The sequence below is a fragment of the Sturnira hondurensis genome, unplaced genomic scaffold (genome assembly GCF_014824575.4).
Source record: "Sturnira hondurensis isolate 20B ecotype Veracruz unplaced genomic scaffold, ASM1482457v3 Scaffold0019216, whole genome shotgun sequence".
NCBI lineage: Eukaryota > Metazoa > Chordata > Mammalia > Chiroptera > Phyllostomidae > Sturnira > Sturnira hondurensis.
In genome coordinates, this window is record NW_028091847.1 from 1552051 (window position 1) to 1570051 (window position 18001).

Sequence of the window (18001 nt, forward strand, 5' to 3'; positions counted from 1 at the left end):
AGATGTAAGCCCTGGCTGGGTTCTCAGCTGGTTAGAGCATCATCCCTATACACCAAGGTTGCAGGTTCAATCTCCAGTCAGGAGAGACAAGAGACAACTAATAAATGCATAAATAAGTGGAACAACAAATCGATGTCTCTCTCTCTCCCGTTCCCCTTGCTCTATCAGAAACAATCAATAATGTTTTTAAAATGTGAAGATACAAAGGTACACAGTGTGTGAGGGGGATGTGAGTACACAAAAGGCACAAACCAGGAGGAGGGGGTGGGAGTGCTTAGGTTAAATTAAAATGGGAAGCAGGGTCCAGGCTGGTGCCACGCCAGGGAGTTCAGACATTATTATGTATGCAAAAGGAAGACACCATATATTTTAATTAGGTAGTGATCAGATCATCAAAAACATTTAAATTATGGTGGTTCCATACAAGTTTTAGGATTGTTTGTTCTATTTTTGTGAAAAAATGCCATTGGGATTTTGATAGGGATTGTATTAACTCTATAATGGCTTTGGGTATTATGAACATTTTAACAATATTAATCTATTAACATGGGGTATCTTTCCATTTATTTGTGTTTTGCTCAATTTCTTTCATTGGTGTCTTTAAAATTTTCAGTGTTCAGATCTTTCACCTTCTTGGTTAAACTGATTCCTAAGTACTTTATTGTTTTTGATGCTATTGTAAATGGAACTGTTTTATTACTTTTTCTGACATGTTGATGTTAGTATACAGAAATGCAAATGACCCCAATTAGCCAAAGCAACCTTGAGAAAAAAGAACAAAGCTAGAGACATCACACTTCCTGGTTTTAAACTATATAACAAAGCTATAGTAATCAAAACAGTAGAGTACTGGCGTAAAAACAGGCACATATTTTGATGCACAGAATTGAGAGCCCAGAAATAAATATGGTCAACTAATATTTGATAAGAGAACCAAGAATACTCCATGGAGAAAAGAATATGCTTTCTAATCAATGGTGTTGGGAAAACCAAGTAATCACATGCAGAATAATAAAATTATACCCCTGTCTTACACCACTGACTAAAATGAATTGGATTAAAGACTTAAACATCAGACCTGAACCATAAAACTCCTAGGAGAAAACAAAAGGGAAAAGTGCCTTAACATTGGTCTAGGCAACAGCATTTTGGATATAACAGCAAAAGCACAAGAAACAAAAGTAAATGTAAATAAATGTGATTATATCAAACTAAAAAGCTTCTGCATAGCAAAAAGATAATCAACCTATGGAATAAGAGAAAATATGAAAGCCATATACTGATAATGGGTTAATACCCAAAATATATGAGGAATGCTTATAACTCAATACTAAAAAACCTAAAAACTAAAGTAAAGAAAATGGGCAGAGGATGTGAATTAGCATTTTCCCAAAAAGACATACAGATGGCCAACAGGTCCATGAAAAAATGCGCAACCTTACTAATCATCAAGGAATGCAAATCAAAACCACAGTGAGGTATCACCTCACACTTGTTAGGAGGGCTAAAGACAAGAGATAAGTGTTGGTGAGGATCTAAGAAAAAGGGCATCCTTGTGCACTGTTGATGGAAATGTAAATTGGCAGAGCCATTTAGGAAAATAGTATAAACATTCCTCAAAAATTAAAAATAGAACTACCATATGATCCAGCAATGCCGTCTCACTATGTGGAAGACATATCTGCCCTCCCACGTGCACTGCAGCATTTGTCACAATAGCCAAGGTATGGAAACAACCTAACTGTCCATCTACAGGAAAATAAAGAAGATGCGGCATGTACGACGTATACATACACACATACACACACAATGGAATGTCATTTGGCACTGAGAAAGAAAGAAATCCTGCCGTTTGTGACAACATAGACAGACCTTGAGGGCATTATGCTGTGTGAAATAAGTCAGACAGGACAAACAAATACTGTAAGCGGAATCTAAAAAAGCCAAACTCACAGGGTCAGAGAGTAGAATAGCAGTTGCCGGGGGTGGGGAGAGGGGGCAATGCAGACATGCTGGCCAAAGGGTACAAACTCCCAGTTGTAAGACGAGTAAGTTCTGGGGAATCTAATGTGCAATGTGATGACTATAGCTAACAATACTGTATATATTTGAAAGTTGCCAAGAGAGCAGATCTTAAATGTTTTTACCACAAAAAGAAATGGCAATTATGTGAGGTGATGGAGGTCTTAACTAACTCTACTGTGGTGATCATGTTGCAATACATGTACATCAAAGACTCACACTGTATACCTTATATCTACACAATGTTATATTTCAACCACATGCCAATAAAGCTGAAAAAAATTAAGTCATCAATGTGTAGGAAATGATGAACAGGGTAATATACCAGCAATGGCTCCTATTCCACAAAAGCTGACAACCTAAAGAAGACAGCACTGATGCAGGCAAAATTTAAGAAGAGAGCAAAAATATACAGACAACGTTATCAACATTAAAGTTACACATGAATTCAATAAAGTATTTACATTATGCTTCCTCCATTTCTTTTTCCTTTTCATGTGCTCTCCAAGAATTTGGAAGGTGAAAAGCAGCCAAAATGAACATATTTAGGGTTAAAAGTCCTTTTTCCAAATCTTTAATCATCTTTGTGACTCTCCTCTGAACCCATTCCAAGGGAATGAAGGAATGCTGGAGCTGACCTTAGAGAGTGGGAGGAAGGGGGTGAGGAGTGCAGGGAACAGAAGGATGGTGAAGTAAACCAAGCTCAATGTTTCTACACTGTGCCAGGTTTGATTTGTGCTCCTTTCAAGGCCTCTACTGCTTTGGGGAGTCCCTGGCTATTATATTACAGCCTCTCCCTGTAGGTGCAGAAGATGGTGGTCACAGTGTCCACCTTTCCATCCTCTCTCCTCAACAGTGCCGGAATCTCTAGGGTCAAATAAGCACATTATTTCCACCCACGTGGGGCCTACACTTCCTACATGGGGCTTCAGCAGACTGAATTGTGCAATAGAGATATTCATATTTTAAATGATCAAATATTTCAATTATATGCCAGTGTGATTTAAATTAATGTGTACTTACCTTTTTAAGTTGGTCCTGTCACCACTATCTGAGCTTGCCACAGATGAAGTATCATAGGAGTGAGAATCAATAGTATCAATGTTTAACAGTGTAGGGTCCTCCAGAACAAAAGACTCTTCTTCATCATCAGTCTAAATTGAAAGAATACGGATCAATAAATTCAAAATTCCAAATAATCTGTAAGTCAGAGAGGCATTAATGAGTTTCTCCAAAATTTACATGCTTATTTCCACTTTTCACCTCTTTCCCATGAACTGTTATTGACCAGAGAGACACAGTACAGAATTAAATTTTAACTCTAGATAGACTATCTTTCTATAAAAAGTTCCCTTTGAAAATTTCTTTCTGGCAGCAGAAAGAAGTAGGAGTAGTTATGCAGATTACTTTTAGTTGTAGAATATCTCTTAAAATTCAAATTTGAATAAATGCTTTAGTAGTTAACTAACAGCCAATGACTAATTAAAAGAAAACAGATACCACCTGACAATAAATAGTGTATGATGAGAAATACGACAGGCAGACACAGAAAGGCATTCTGGGTTAGGAAGGACATGTGCAAACATGGTGAGTCCAAAATATGGACTTTGCCCATGGAAAAAGTAGTAGTCCAAAATGACTGGAGTATATGAGTAGAAATTGGAGGTGATCCTAGGAAGATAAACTGGAACCCAAATTGTAAAAAGATTTAGGTTCCATTAAGCAAGATGACAGCAGAGTCCATGTCTACCACTATATCCTTAGTGCCCAGTACAATACCTAATACATAATGTGTACTCATTTGTTTAGCGAATTTGTGTACTATATAGAGTAGGCAGTAGGAAGACAACTGAGATTTTTTCTTTAAAGACAGAGAGGAAGGCAGATGATAGAAAGAGAGAGGGAGAAAGAAAGAGGGAGAAAGAGAAAGAGAGAAATATTAACGTGATAAACATCGATCAGCCACCTCCTGTATGCGCCTGACCAGGAGTCAAGACAGCAACCCATGTATGTGCCCTGACCAGGAATGGAACCCACAGCCTTTTGGTGCACAAACGACACTTCAACCAACTAAGCAACCTGGCCAGGGCAGAAACTGAGATTTTTAAGTGGACACAGATGATGGTAACCATCTTTTAAAAAGATAAATAGGGCAGTGTGAAGATGGATAAAGGAAGAGGGGGAGACTGAGTCAGACTATTAAGAACCAGTAAGAAGGCTATTGCAATGTAGGAACGTGACAGAAGAGGTCAAGAGAAAGAAGGCTGAAAGAGACATTACAGATAAAATCCTGAGTCCCTGATTACCATTTAAATGGGGGGAGAGGGTGTTAAGGGAGAAGTGAAAGAAGATTCCAGGGTTTTCAGCTTGAGCAACCAGCAAAAGGTGATACTACTGAGATAAGAAGGCAGAAGAACAGCAGATAAAGCAGAATGAGGAGGTTAGCTTTGAACAAGTGAATTCTGATCAACAGACATTAAAGAAAAATGTTCTGATTACACCTTCTCTTTCAGCTGAACTACCTTCTGCCTTAGCATTTCCATCAATGTTCTTAAGAGAGCAGTCCATACTCATTACCTCTCCTTTCTCCACCTATTACTAGCTACTGACAACTACCCTTGCTAAAGTTACTTAGCCAAATCCACGGGCCTCCTTTCAGTAAGCATGTTCTTGTCCTCTATAGATCATTCTTTTAGTTGATTTTAAAGAGAGAAAAACATCAATCGGTTGCCTCTTGTACATGCCCCAACCTGAGATTAAGCCCACAACCTTATGGTGTATGGGATGATGCTGCAACCAACTGCGCCACCCAGCCAGGGCCTCTATGCATCATTTAACACTACTGACCATTCCCTATTTCTTGACACTTTCTCTTCCCTCGGTTTCTCATAGAGCTCTTTACTGGTAGCCGCCCAACTTACGTGGTCTCTTCTATTAGTCATGCTCTGTATTTTCTCCTCAGCCCAACCTTTGAGTGATGCTGTTCCCCAGGATTATATTCTTAGTTCTCTTCCTACTTCACATACTATATGAACAAGCTAATCCATACCTATAGCTTCAAGTACCATGTCATACTAATGGCTTCAAAATGTGTATCTTCAGTGTCAATATCCCTCTTGAGGTTTAGGCCCATATTTCCAACTGTTTTTCCGATACCTCCACACATAAGTCTGCTAAGAACAGGGTTAGGATTAGCAAGGGGGTATTCTGTTACTTGAGACATGTACAAGTGTAGAACAACTGCTGTAGGAAAAGGGAAAGGAAATAGTTCAGAAATAACTGTAGCACAAAGGTCTTAGAGAATCCAATCAGAATCAATTTGATTTCCTTAAACAGCCTGAGGACATAATTAAAGAAAACTGATCAGCTAAATTAACCCAGGGCTCAGAGCTTACAGGGTAAGTCAGAAGAAAAAGTGAAGAAGAGAACTGATGATCTCAATAAGGCTGAATTTAAAATTAGTAGCTATATAATAGATATCTCCCAGATAATAATAATTCTCCCAAACTGATATGTAAAATCTACACAATTCTATTAAATTTAAGCTGGGATTTGTGTGTAAACTAAAAAACTGATTCTAAAACTTACAAAGAAATGAAAAAGACCAAGAATAAGAGAGGTAATCTTGAAGAACTGTAGCAAAACTGGAATACTGAAATTACTAGATATCCAGACCTATTATAAAGGATCGAACATTAGTATGTGATACTAAAGCAATATGGAAAGACTGGTGGGATCAGATCTACATATATGATTACCCGATTTAAAATAAAAGTGATACTACAGTAAAGAATAGTCTTTTCAGTAGCTGGTGCTGGCTCATACCTACACCATCACATGAGAAAAAATAATCATAATGAATTGTAGATCTAATTGTGAAAGGTAGAAAAATAAATTTTTTTCTAAAAATAAGATAGTATTATCATGACCTTGGAATTTGCAAAATTTTCTTAAACAGGACATGCACAAAAAAAAACTAATCAAAATGAAAAAACTTAACAGGTTTGTGAACTACATTAAAATAATGAACTACATTAATATTAAGAACTTCTGATCATCAAAAGAAACCATTAACAGAATGAAAAAGTAACCCAGAGAATGGAAGAAGATATTTGCAATACATATATCTAATAAAGGGCTCATATCCATATCATATAAAGACTCCTATAATAAGTTTAAAAAGACAGAACCAGAGACTTAGAAATACAGCACAAACTGACAGTGACCAGAGAGGAGGAAGAAGGAGTAGGTGGAGAAAGAAAGGGAAGGGGCAAGCAAAGGAACACAAATAAAGGACTTAGGGGCAGACAATGGGGGGATTGTCTGTGGAAGTTGGGAGGGGTAGGGTGGGGGTGAATAATGGGGAAAAAGCTGGGACAACTATAACTGAACAACAATAAATTTTAAAAAACAGTCAACAGAAAAGTGGGCAAAAGACATAAAAAGCAATTCACAAAAGGATATCCAAATGACCAAAATATATGTCAAAATACCAAATTTCATCAGTCTCCAGGGAAATTCAGATTAAAAATATGATGTGATACCATTACACACTTATAAGAAGGACTACTAAGTAAAAACCAGAAAAATTCAAAAGTTGGAGAGGTGAGGGTAACCAGAACTCCCACATATTGTACTGGAAGTATATATTAGTAAAACCTTGAAAAACCCACGGCAGTATTTACCAAAGCTGAGCATGTTGTACCTGATGACTCAGCAATTCTGTACCCAGCTTTCTACCCCACAGAAATGCGCATGATCTATATAAATGTACGAGCTAAAGACATGAATAAGAATATCCAAGGCAGCATTTTTCATAGTAGCCAGAAAGTGGAAATTACACAAATGACTATTAACAGTAGAATAAATAAATAATGACACACACACATAAATTTTATACAGCAATGGGAATGAATAATTATGTGCAAAAATACGAATGAGCCCTGGTCAGGTAGCCAAGGTTGCATGTTCAATCCCAGATCAGGGCATAAACAAGAATCAACAAATAGAGGCATACATAAGTGGAACAACAAATCAATGCTTCTTTCTCTCTCTCTAAAAAAATCAATCAATAAATTAAAAATATGAATTAATCTAAAGACATGATACTGAAAAGACATAGGTCAGACACCCAACAACACATACTGCATAACTCTGTTCAGGAAGTTCAAAGCAGGCGAGCTGATCAACGGTGGTGGAAGTTAGGACAGTAAACGCCCTGGGTTTGGCTACTGAAAGGGTACAACAAGAGCTTCTGCATGTTAGTAATGTTTTATTTCTTCTCTTGGATTCTAGTTACACAGGGCATTTAGTTTGTGAAAACTCATCAAACTATACACTTATGATTTGTGCACTTTTTCTACATGTATGTTACAGTTCAACAAAAAATTCAAAAAAATTTTCTGGCAGCACAGAAATGCAACAGCAGAACTGAAGTGAAGCCAGGACTACTCTCAGAGACTGGGAGACTAAAAGGGTCAAGAGACTTGGTCTTGATGAGATCAAGGAACAGGTCTAATCAAAGAGAATGGAGGGGGAGGTCATTATGGCTAGAGAATGGAATTTCAAAATTAAAAACCTCAGAGACAGTATAGTTTTAAAATTTCAATTTTAAATTTTCAGTCATTACTTCTTCAAATAGATTCTCAATCCCTTATTCTCTCTCCTCTACGTCCATTATCCCTATGATGCAGATGTTCTCGTGCTTCATGTTGTCCCAAAGGTCCCTTAAACTATCCTCATTTTTTAATTTTTTTATTTTTGCTTTGATTGGGTGTTTCCTGCTATCTTGTCTTCCAATTCACAGATTCAATCTTTGCTTCATCCAACCAATTGTTAATTCCCTTTAATGCATTCTTTACTTCAGATATTGTATTCTTCATATCTGACTGGTGATTTTTTATGGTTTCTATGTCCTTTTCATGCTGTTGTAGTTCTAAGTTATTTGAGCATCCTTATAACCCTTTTTTTGAACTCTGTATCTGATAATTGCCTCCATTTCATTTAGTTCTTTTACTGGATATTCCTCCTGTCTTTTCATTTGGGGCATGTTTCTTTGTCTCCCCATTTTGGCTGCCTTTTTGTGTTTGTTTCTATGTATTGGGTAGATCTGCTATGACTCCCAGTCTTGGTAGGATGTGTTAGGTGTCCTGTGGGACCCAAGTGCACAGTACCCTTGATCACCTGAACTGAGTGTTCCAGGAATGTCCCCTGAATGAGTTATGTGAACCCTTCTGTTGTAATTGAGTCTTGATTACTATTGGCCCATTCATGTGTGGGGTCAGCTCTCAGACTGGCTAACTGTAAGGATCAACCCTGACCACAGCACATGAGCTGCTGTGCAAGTACTGACCATATGAAGCAGAATTTGTCTCAGCTTGGTCTGGTATCTGCCAGGATCTCCCTCTGATATGACACTTGTGAAGCTAATTGGATCCTGCTCTGATGTTGTATAAAGCTGGCCACTGAGTGTGTTGGTTCTGGGACCTCATTAGAGGGACTTTGGTGCTGGCCAGTGTCAGACACTGCATGGGCCTGGCCCTGTGCAACCTGTTTGGAGCTACAAAGTGATCCATAGTTTGTAGCTGCCTCTGGTAACCCCAGGTATGAGCAGGAAGGACCAAGCTGCACACCATGACTGGCTTTTACCCATACCAAGCCCAGGGGCAGATCAGCAAAAGTCCCAAGGAATCCTGAGAGTCACCTTCACCTGCTGGCTGCCTGTTAGGTTCAGTCACTGAAAGAGCCTCTGGCAGTACACAAATTGCATGAGGTAGCTTCTCAGTGAGTCAAGAGAGAGGGGCAAGTGATGTTCACCAGACTGACACAGGTTCAAACGTGGGGCCAGTGCTGGTTCTGAGGCCACTCAGCAAATGTCCATGGTATACCAAGTCTAGCTGCCACATGCCGGGTGCTTGCACAGCTTTGTGGTGGAAGAGGGTCTCAGGGAGTCCTCAGGGTCAGACCAGGAGAGTTTATTAGGCCCAAAGAGACCAAGATTTGGCAGTGTGAAGGGAGGACTCTGTAGTGGTCAGAGAGAAAAATGGTCCCTGTCCTAGAGCCACACAAGCCTGTGCCAGTTTCTGCCAGAAACCCAATCTCAGCAGGGCAGGGCCAGGACACAGGGAGTCAGGAGAATGGGGCTTGTGGATCTCCTATCAAGGGGGAGGTGCCAGTCAGGTTTGCAGAGATGTGGGGGTTGTGGCCCCCAACCCGGAGCCATACAACTCAGTCTGTCCCAGATTCTATGCAGACCTCAGCAGGGTGGAGCCACCAGGAGTCAAAAGGGTGGGGCCACCGGGAATCTAGAGAGTGGGGTTAGCAGTTCTCCCAGGAGGGAGAGGCACCAATCATGTTCACAGGAAAGTGGGAGGAAATGGTGCCTACCCCAAAGCCACACAACTCAGTCACTGACACCCCTTGAGTCTGCCCAGATCTCTATACCCTGGCCAAGGCAGCTGACTCCTCAGGAGAAGGCAAGCTTCACAGGGTGGGGCTACAGGGTGCCCAGAGGGTGAAGCCATTGCTTTCCCCCAGGCTGATGCCTATGCAAGGGAGTGCTCCACTCAAGAAGAATAGCATACGTGGTATGGCAGAGTGATTCAGCCCAGATATCCTGGCAACTGTCCCTTCAGCTTTCTCCCTAGAGCCATAAACCGCAGGCTTGCCTCACATGACTCTAGTCCACTCCACCTTCCCTCCACTGGATCTCAGGGTGGCTGCAAATGAAATTTTGCGAATTGGCCCTTTAAGAGGGCACCTGCGTTTCTAGCAAACTCACGTCTCTCTGGTGAACAGAAACCCCACTGATTTTCACAGCCAGATATTATATAACCATCTCTTCCTGGATCTGGTACTCTGAGCTAGGGAGCCCAGCTTGGAGTTGAGAGCCCATGCTTCTCAGGGGGACCTTTTGCAGTTGAGATCTCTCAGCCACCAATCCATGGGAGTGGGGCCAGGCCTTCTCTCATCTCTGCCCTTCCTACCAGTCTTGATGTTTCTTTTTCTGTAAATCCTTGGTTATAAGACTTCTCCAGCTACTCCTCAGTTGGTTATTCAGGTTGGTTCCTCTATATTTTAGTTGTAATTCAAGTTTGGTCATGGGGTGATGTAAGCATATCACCCACCTACTCCTCCGCCATTTCCCTGACTACTTTCCAATACCGATTCTCTCCCAAAGTCAGAGAGGGTCATACAGCACTTTATAACCCCAGTGTCTACTATGACCCAAATATACAAGGCACCCAAATTACTGATCAGAATAAACCACTAATGATTATACTTACTGTTACTAGTAGATAAGTGAATTGTGCAAAGATGGTTTTCCTTCACTTTGAAGTACAATCTCATCTACATGAGCACTATTTTCTTTGCCCATTTTTATATAAATATGTACAAAGAAGGCTTTGTATACAACCCTCTAAGGTTATTTTTATTTCACACTTAGGAAAATAATTGAAATGAGATGTGATTAATACCATATTAACAAAATTAATTAAAATTAATCTCTTTACCTCTAAATGAAAAATGTCTTCTATATTAAAAAGCAATAAATACGTATCACTATAACATGATATTCTTCATTGACCAAAGCCTTTTTTTCAAAATTAAAAATGTTTAAGTCTTAACACAGATCATACATAACACTTCTGAAGTTAAAATATATTCAAAGCAACAATATCAACTAATATAAAAAAATAGAATTAAAAATCATGCAAAAAAATGAAAGACACAATTCACAGAGAAAGTAGTTTGTTTGCATCCTATAATAAAGTGCTGGCTATGACCCTAAAAGCAGTAGGGAAAGAAGTAATAAAGCCCGAGGCCCAACTCACTCAGAGCTATGGGATCAGTGGGTATTTCTGCTGGAGAATCTTTGCATCATTATCCTTTAGAAAACACAACTATGGATTTGAAATAGATTTATACATTAAAAAATGTTTCTCAATTTAGAAGCTAAAACCTTCGAGGGGAATCATAAGCAAGCTTGTCAAATATCAAGAAGACTGAGTTGAAGAATTGTCAGTAGACACAGGGCACATAAAAATCAGCATCCTTCACAAACATATACTTCCACAAAATTCTTTATAAAGCTTTTATGATGGCTAATTCAGAAATGGATAACACCATTTCAAATCTCTGAAAAACTTCATAATAGAGATGGTACTCACAGAACAAACTATGGAGGTTGTATTTCCTTTACATAGAAGGGTGATGAGGCACACTGCAATGCTGCAGATGCTATTCAGTATCAGAAGATGAGCTTCTGAATATCACTGGTAGATATAACATTATCAAAACGTAATACAAATCTCAAACGTGACGTGAGTTTGGTATTTCAACTCAATAAAACATTTTTAAAAATCTATCAAGTAGGAGGCATTGTACTTGGCACAGAGATAAACGAGACATGGCTCTGTCCCTTAAGAAGCTCACGCTCTAGATCAGCACCGTCCAGCAGAGCTTTCTGCAAGCACAGAAATATTTTGTATCTATGCTGTTCATTACTGTAGCCACATGTGGAGTATTGAGCACTTGAAATGTGCCCTGTACACCTAAGGAACTGAATTTTTAATTTCTGTTTAGCTATAATTAATGCCTAAATTTAAATTGCCACACGTGGCTAGTGGCTCCCATTAGACAGGGCAGATCTTGATACATACACTAAAACTAACCCAGAAGTATTATAATCAATGGCATAAAATGACCATTAATATATACTTACCTCATTCAGTATGCTTTCCAGTGTTGGAGGAGTATCAACTTGAGGAATATCAAACTCCTTGTCATCAATCTAAATAGAGAAAAGAAATTAATGCTCACACAGTGATGCTTTCCATATTATAATGATGAGGGTGTTTTAACTGATTTAGAACCATTATCAATTAAGAGACAAACATACCATAAAACTGATCACACACAGAGGCAACTCAATAAAAATCCATTGTAATAAGGGTCTGGTCAAAAGACTACAGAATCATTTCCTTTCCTAACCACATATTCAGTGATTATCAAAGGCAAATATGCACTGACCACACCATCCTAATAGCCCTTTCCAGAAAGCTTCTGTTGAAAGACTTTGGCATCTGCTTTCTTAGACATGAAAAAGTAGCATGTTTTATGACTATCCCTAATTTTCTAAGTTTAGACCTAAGTCATACAAGCAATATACAAAGATCTGACACTGCATTTCTTAGATGTTTCATAAATTATGGTGAGAAATATTAAGTCAAATGACTTGTCATTAAATAGTTTCATGGTCACAAAAAACTCAATGGGGGGGAAAAAATCACTGTGTAAGAATTCTAAACCTGCCTCTAGCTATGATCTTAAGTCATTTAATACAGCTGCCCTTCAGTGTCTTCCTTTACAAAATGGATTATCAGAGTATTGTGAAGTTCAAATGAGAACATGTATTAAAGTGTTTCATAAACTAAAATGAAGAGTGATATTATCTCATAAAACGATACATACTCTTATTAATCCCTGCAAAAATAATAGAATCAGAGTCTTTGAGTCATAAAGTCACTCTAACCAACATTTTCATTAAGTATCATTGCTTGACAAAAGTTGAATTTTTACCAGGTCATTTTTGAACTCCAGCTCCTTGTCCAGATCTATGTAAGAGAATTTTGAAAGTGAAGTTTCTAGATTGAAAGACTTATTCAGTTCTTCTTCAGCAGTCTTGGCACAGAGGCTCTGTTCCACATTTTCATGGTCTGGTTCATTCTCCATGTTTACTTTTAAGAATTGTATTTGGTCAATCCAAGCAAGTTTTTGTTTGTTTTGTTTTTTGGCCTTAGATCATGATGACCTGAATGATGATCTCTCTTCAAAAAAGAAAATATGTTGTTTAGATTTTCTCAACTGGATATTCCGAAGACTTACTTAGTCAGACTTTTGCAGAAACTCAATCATCTGAGTATAGGCTACGGGAACTCAATACTAGGGTATGGGGTAAAATATGGAGGTAGGCTTTCTATGGGAGAATGGAGGAGAAACATCTAACTCAGGAGTCTAGGAAGTGACCCACCACTCAAAGTCTTAACTCTGGTGATAGTGATAGACTTGGGATAAAATCAGCCACTAGACCTGGTACTTACTAGATTTATGTACCTACGTGCATAAGGGCAAATTGGTGCCAAAAGCTACCATTAATCCCTTCCTCACATTCAAAAGCCGCAGGGTAGATCTCCCGTTCTTCTGTAGAGAAGCATAGATACCTATTTTGTCACTGGCATCGATAGAGGGCCACAGATTTCTCAGGGAGTCTTGTGCAGACAGGAAGGGCACAGAATGGATAGCTGGTCACTTAGTAAGACGTTAGCAAAGCTAAGGGTTCAGATCTACAAGGACTGATAACAAAGATGCTGGAATAAAATAATTCCACAACCAGCTACAGATTTCTAGAAAGAAAGCTAGTCATAAACATGGATATTTCCAGGGAGGACTGAAATACTAACAAAGAAAGAAAAGAAAAAAGAAATGTGTGCACCATTTTGTAGATTTCATAGCTCTAAATAATACAATGCTATATAAAAAAGAAACAGATCAGTTAGTTTACTTGCAAAACTGTCTAGCAAACAATTGTCTGCAAAATTTCTGGAAACTAAAAATAGGAAAAAAATAATTGTAAGCTATTAATTTAATGATTAAATTTACTTTTAAATGTCTTTAGTTCATGTCATAGTTAGACTCCAAGTGACCATACTTTAAAAAGTCCATCACTTTGCTCTACCTGTTTAGAATAAAGAAACAAAAATACAAAAACTGAAGCAAAGCCATAGTAATAATAATAATACCAACTTTCACCACCACATGCACTGCTCTCACTCCTTAGTGAAATGAAGAAAAAAAGGGGCTGACAACCACTGAGCCACTGAAAGAACTAATTTTTTAACAGAGAGTGGAAAATTACTTGTTTTTTAAAAACACATAATATACCCAAAACACAAAATTGCTTAATATTAGGCTCATTTTTTAGTACTTACAATTAATTTCACTTCCTTGAGTGTTTCAGTTTTCTCAGACTAAAAGAAATCAGTATCTTATGTATGTCGGGCTCATGATGACCATTTTTTAAGAGCTAAAGCCATTTTTTTCTAGCTAGTAGATCTGATGTATTACCAAATACAGACTAATTTCTTTCACGTGTTACAGAAGACAGACTCCAAGGCTACACTCTACAAAACACATGCTACTAAAGACGATCCTAGAAGACATAACTGAGGGTGCTGTGTACCTGGCAACATTAGGAAGTATCTTTCCAATCTCAGTCCCTAAATGTACTGTTTCTTTTGCAATAAGCCAAGTACTGTAGCAATATTAGCATTTATAAGCCCTTCTTCAAAGAAAACTGAGTTGGCTCATGAAAAATTACTTCTTAATAAAATTCACTCTTATTTGTACCACTTAGTAAAAATGACTACAATTAGTCAAGGAAAGTTTGCAAACATGAACAATCTAATTTACATTCAGTAGATCCTGAGGATAGTTACTGAGATTGATTCATTCATATATATTCAAATAGTAGAAAAGACCACAGAGAAAATAGAAAAAGAAAACTTATTTAAATGATCAATAACCTAAAATGTTTCAGTCTCTGCATTTGTCTTTCCAAAATAACTCAAGAGGAAAACAACTTCTTTTGGTGCTTTTTATATCTCCTCTCTGGAGTTAGAGATTCTCAGAACAGCTCAGCACCTGTGAACACCAATAAAAGAACACTGTCCTGTCATGCTACCCTGCTTCCCACCCAACCTCCACCTCACGGAGCTCCAGTGATTGATGTGATGTGGTAGCACAGTGGAAAGAACACAAGTCAAAGAGTCAATTAACATCAGGTTTGAATCTGGACGTTACCAGTTCCTACCTGTAATCTTGGTGAATCTGTCTACCCTTTCCGAGCCTATTTCTACATCTGTAAGATGAACTGCTGTGGCCCTTCGTGTTATTTACACAGAGCAGCACCTCTTGTTCTGGGAAGGGCTCCTTCAAACCATGTGGTTCTTGTAGAGGCTGCCAATCAAAAACCCCCTAGTGATAGAGATTTCATAGAGGAGGCAGAGTCCTTCACCAGGATTCATTAACTGGGACTGGTGAGGAAGAGCCATTTGCCTGTTCTCTAAACAATGAGTAATAAGGCTGGGCAGCCTCCCCATTCTCCCACTCCCCCCGCCTCACCCTGTTTTGCAGAAAAGGATATCATTTATTCAACACATATCAACCAAACACCTACTATACCTCTGTTACTGGAGACCCACCTCTAAAGGCAGAATTTACATAATAGGTACAGATTCTCCAGCAAGAATGAAATCAACCCACAAACACAAGCAGAAAAGAAGAGGAAAGAATGGCCTGATATCATTCAAGTTCCAAATTTCCAATCTTCTATGAAGTTAGCTCTGGCTACAGCCTTCTGGCAGTTTGGCTACATAAGTCAACATATTCCCCCAATTTTTGGTCATTTACAATTGAGAGTCCCAACTCCTAGGATGCAAATATGAATTTTGCAGGACTATTGTGCGGAATAAGCGATACACTGAATATAAATGTAAAGTACTTAACGCCTAGACAAAGAATATGTTTTTAAGAAATATTAGCTATTATCATTTAAAATTCCCTCAAGATCACCAAATTCTTCTAAAGTTAAAGACCCAGAAACAAGACCACTATTCTTGTAAAGATGTAGCCTCTGCTAAGCATATCAGAAGAATACCTTATTGGAATATGCTTCTAATACCATATCAGAACTTTCTTCATGACATGAATTGTGAGGCTTTGCCTAAGACTGGTACAGCCCCAGCAAAACAACACACACACATTAATAAAAATTTTTAATTATGATAAGTGTCTTACACTACTAACTCATTCTAAAATTATACCTTTTTTACATCAATATCCTCTTTTGTCATTTACCAGCAGTTTTTTCTTTCCTTGTATTAGTTGACAAATTTTTCCAAGCCAAGTAGACATGCTGATTTAAAAAGTCACAATGCTTTTTTTTTTAAAGAAGAGTGCACTAGAGCAGCTTCTGTAAATTATTTAGAAACTGGGTGGTGCCTGAACCTACCTATGGTAGGCAGAATAATAATTCCCAAGTATGCCCGTCCTAATCCCCAGAACCTGTGAGTATGTTAGCTTACATGTCAAGAGGGACTTAGCATATGTAATTAAATTAGGATTTTGAGTTGGGAGATAATCCTGAATTATCTGGTGGGCCCAGTATAACCACAAGGCTCTTTAACAGTGGAGGCAGAAGAGAATGTCAGAGGAAGCGAGGTGACAACAGAAGCACAGAGATGCTAAACCGCAGGCTTTGAAGAGGAAGGAAAGGTGCGGGGAGCCAAGCAATTCAAGCAGTCTTTAGAAACTGCAAGACAAGCGGATGGATTCCCTCCTCGTGCCTCCAGGAGGACCCCAGCCCTGCCACAGCTTGGATTTGGCCTAGTAAGATGGGTGCTGCACGTGTGAACTACAGAACTGTACAATAATAAATCAATGTTGTTTTAAGCCACTGGATTTGTGTCAATTTGTCCCACTAACAATAAGAATCAAGTATACTAACAAACTTCAACTAATTTGTTTCTGGCAGGATTCCAACATTCTGAAATACTAACCCCTCCCTTGTTACCTGGTGTTGCCCAAATATCTATTGAGCAAGCTCTTCATTTCAATATGCAGAACAATGATGAAATGCTTAACATACATCATTTAATATTACACACTTGATATAGATACTGCCTTCAGATATCACTCAAGTGCTATCCCAGTACAAAGATTGACAATCAACTACTGATAATTTCTTTCGAGATATGTTGAGATACAATCCTACAACTAGTTCTTCACCTAATCATGGGGCGATCTAGTGTTTTCACAGTCCTTAAGGTGATGCCATGACAGACAGTATCTGCAGACAACACAACAGGTAACATCAATTGTCTTAAGTCTCTCCCCAAATGAAATGAGATTAATATGACAGGAAATGTATGTCACAGAATCACGATTACCCAGCATGTTGTCCTCTTCTGAGTGCTGATAAACTAATATTTTAATAGTTCTGACTTTATCTGACATCTTGATACTTCCCAAGGTTGTTCCCTCTTAATTAATAAGGTTATTCTCAACCAATTAATAATAGAGTCAAAGACCATTAAAAAAATATGTATGTACCATATGAACAGCAATTGACACCATTATGACATTGGCCAACAGAATAACAACTCTAGAATGTGACCTAGATTAGGCCAGGTTAATGTGGAACTCTTTCAACAGTTTGTGGTTGTTTTACTCAGGCAAAAATTCCCAACTTTTCTCAAGTTCCAGGGTCCTTCACTGACATCCTTTTCCTCCTAAAAGTGACATCTGAGACACTTTTCACATTACAGTAAAACCAAATCAAGTGTGTGTGTGTTTATTTCATTTACTACGCCCCCAAAGACATATCATAAAATCATAATGTGGAAACAATTTTACACGCCAACTTTGTTTCTGGCCTTCCTAATCCAAGCATTTTTCTTGTTCCATTTCCTTGTTTTGTTTTGTCTTCTTGTGGTTTGTTTTGTGAAGAAAAATACAAAAAGGATTAACTTCTATTAGTTTTCTTCTATATTTGTTGGGCAAATGGACTCATTTTTAATAGCTCCCCAGTGCCTACAGGATAAAATTCAAAATTCTAAGCCTATGATTCCAGATATCACATGAGCTGATCCTACTTCCCTTTACAAGTAAACTTACTGTTTGTATTCAGTCCTTAAAGAATAGCTTCCACTTTCCCTCCATGTCTGCTCATGCATTTTCACCTTCCTTTTCCTTTTCATTTATCTAAGTTCCTTCTTTCCTTCCTTCCTTCTGAGCACCTTCTTTCCCCCAAGCATCCTCTGAATCCAGAATGCACAGCTTCTTTAGAACAGTGCCATCCCACTCTCCTCATATTGATTCATTAGTTCACTTACCACGTGACTATGTCTTTTCTGCCCAA

The 18001-nt window shown here is 38.4% G+C and overlaps 1 protein-coding gene across 3 annotated transcripts in view; it reads right to left on the minus strand.

Moving 5' to 3' along the window:
• VPS8 (VPS8 subunit of CORVET complex) overlaps window positions 1-18001 on the minus strand; it is a 253317-nt gene that overhangs the window by 225001 nt on the left and 10315 nt on the right. For all 3 annotated transcript variants that reach the window (XM_037027629.1, XM_037027628.1, XM_037027630.1), the window contains exons 2-4: window positions 12604-12851; window positions 11747-11815; window positions 3046-3176 (exon numbers count right to left, since the gene is read on the minus strand). In XM_037027629.1, the coding sequence (XP_036883524.1) occupies window positions 3046-3176; window positions 11747-11815; window positions 12604-12756 (353 nt within the window). In that variant the 5' untranslated portion in view covers window positions 12757-12851. The remainder of the gene's footprint in view (window positions 1-3045; window positions 3177-11746; window positions 11816-12603; window positions 12852-18001) is intronic.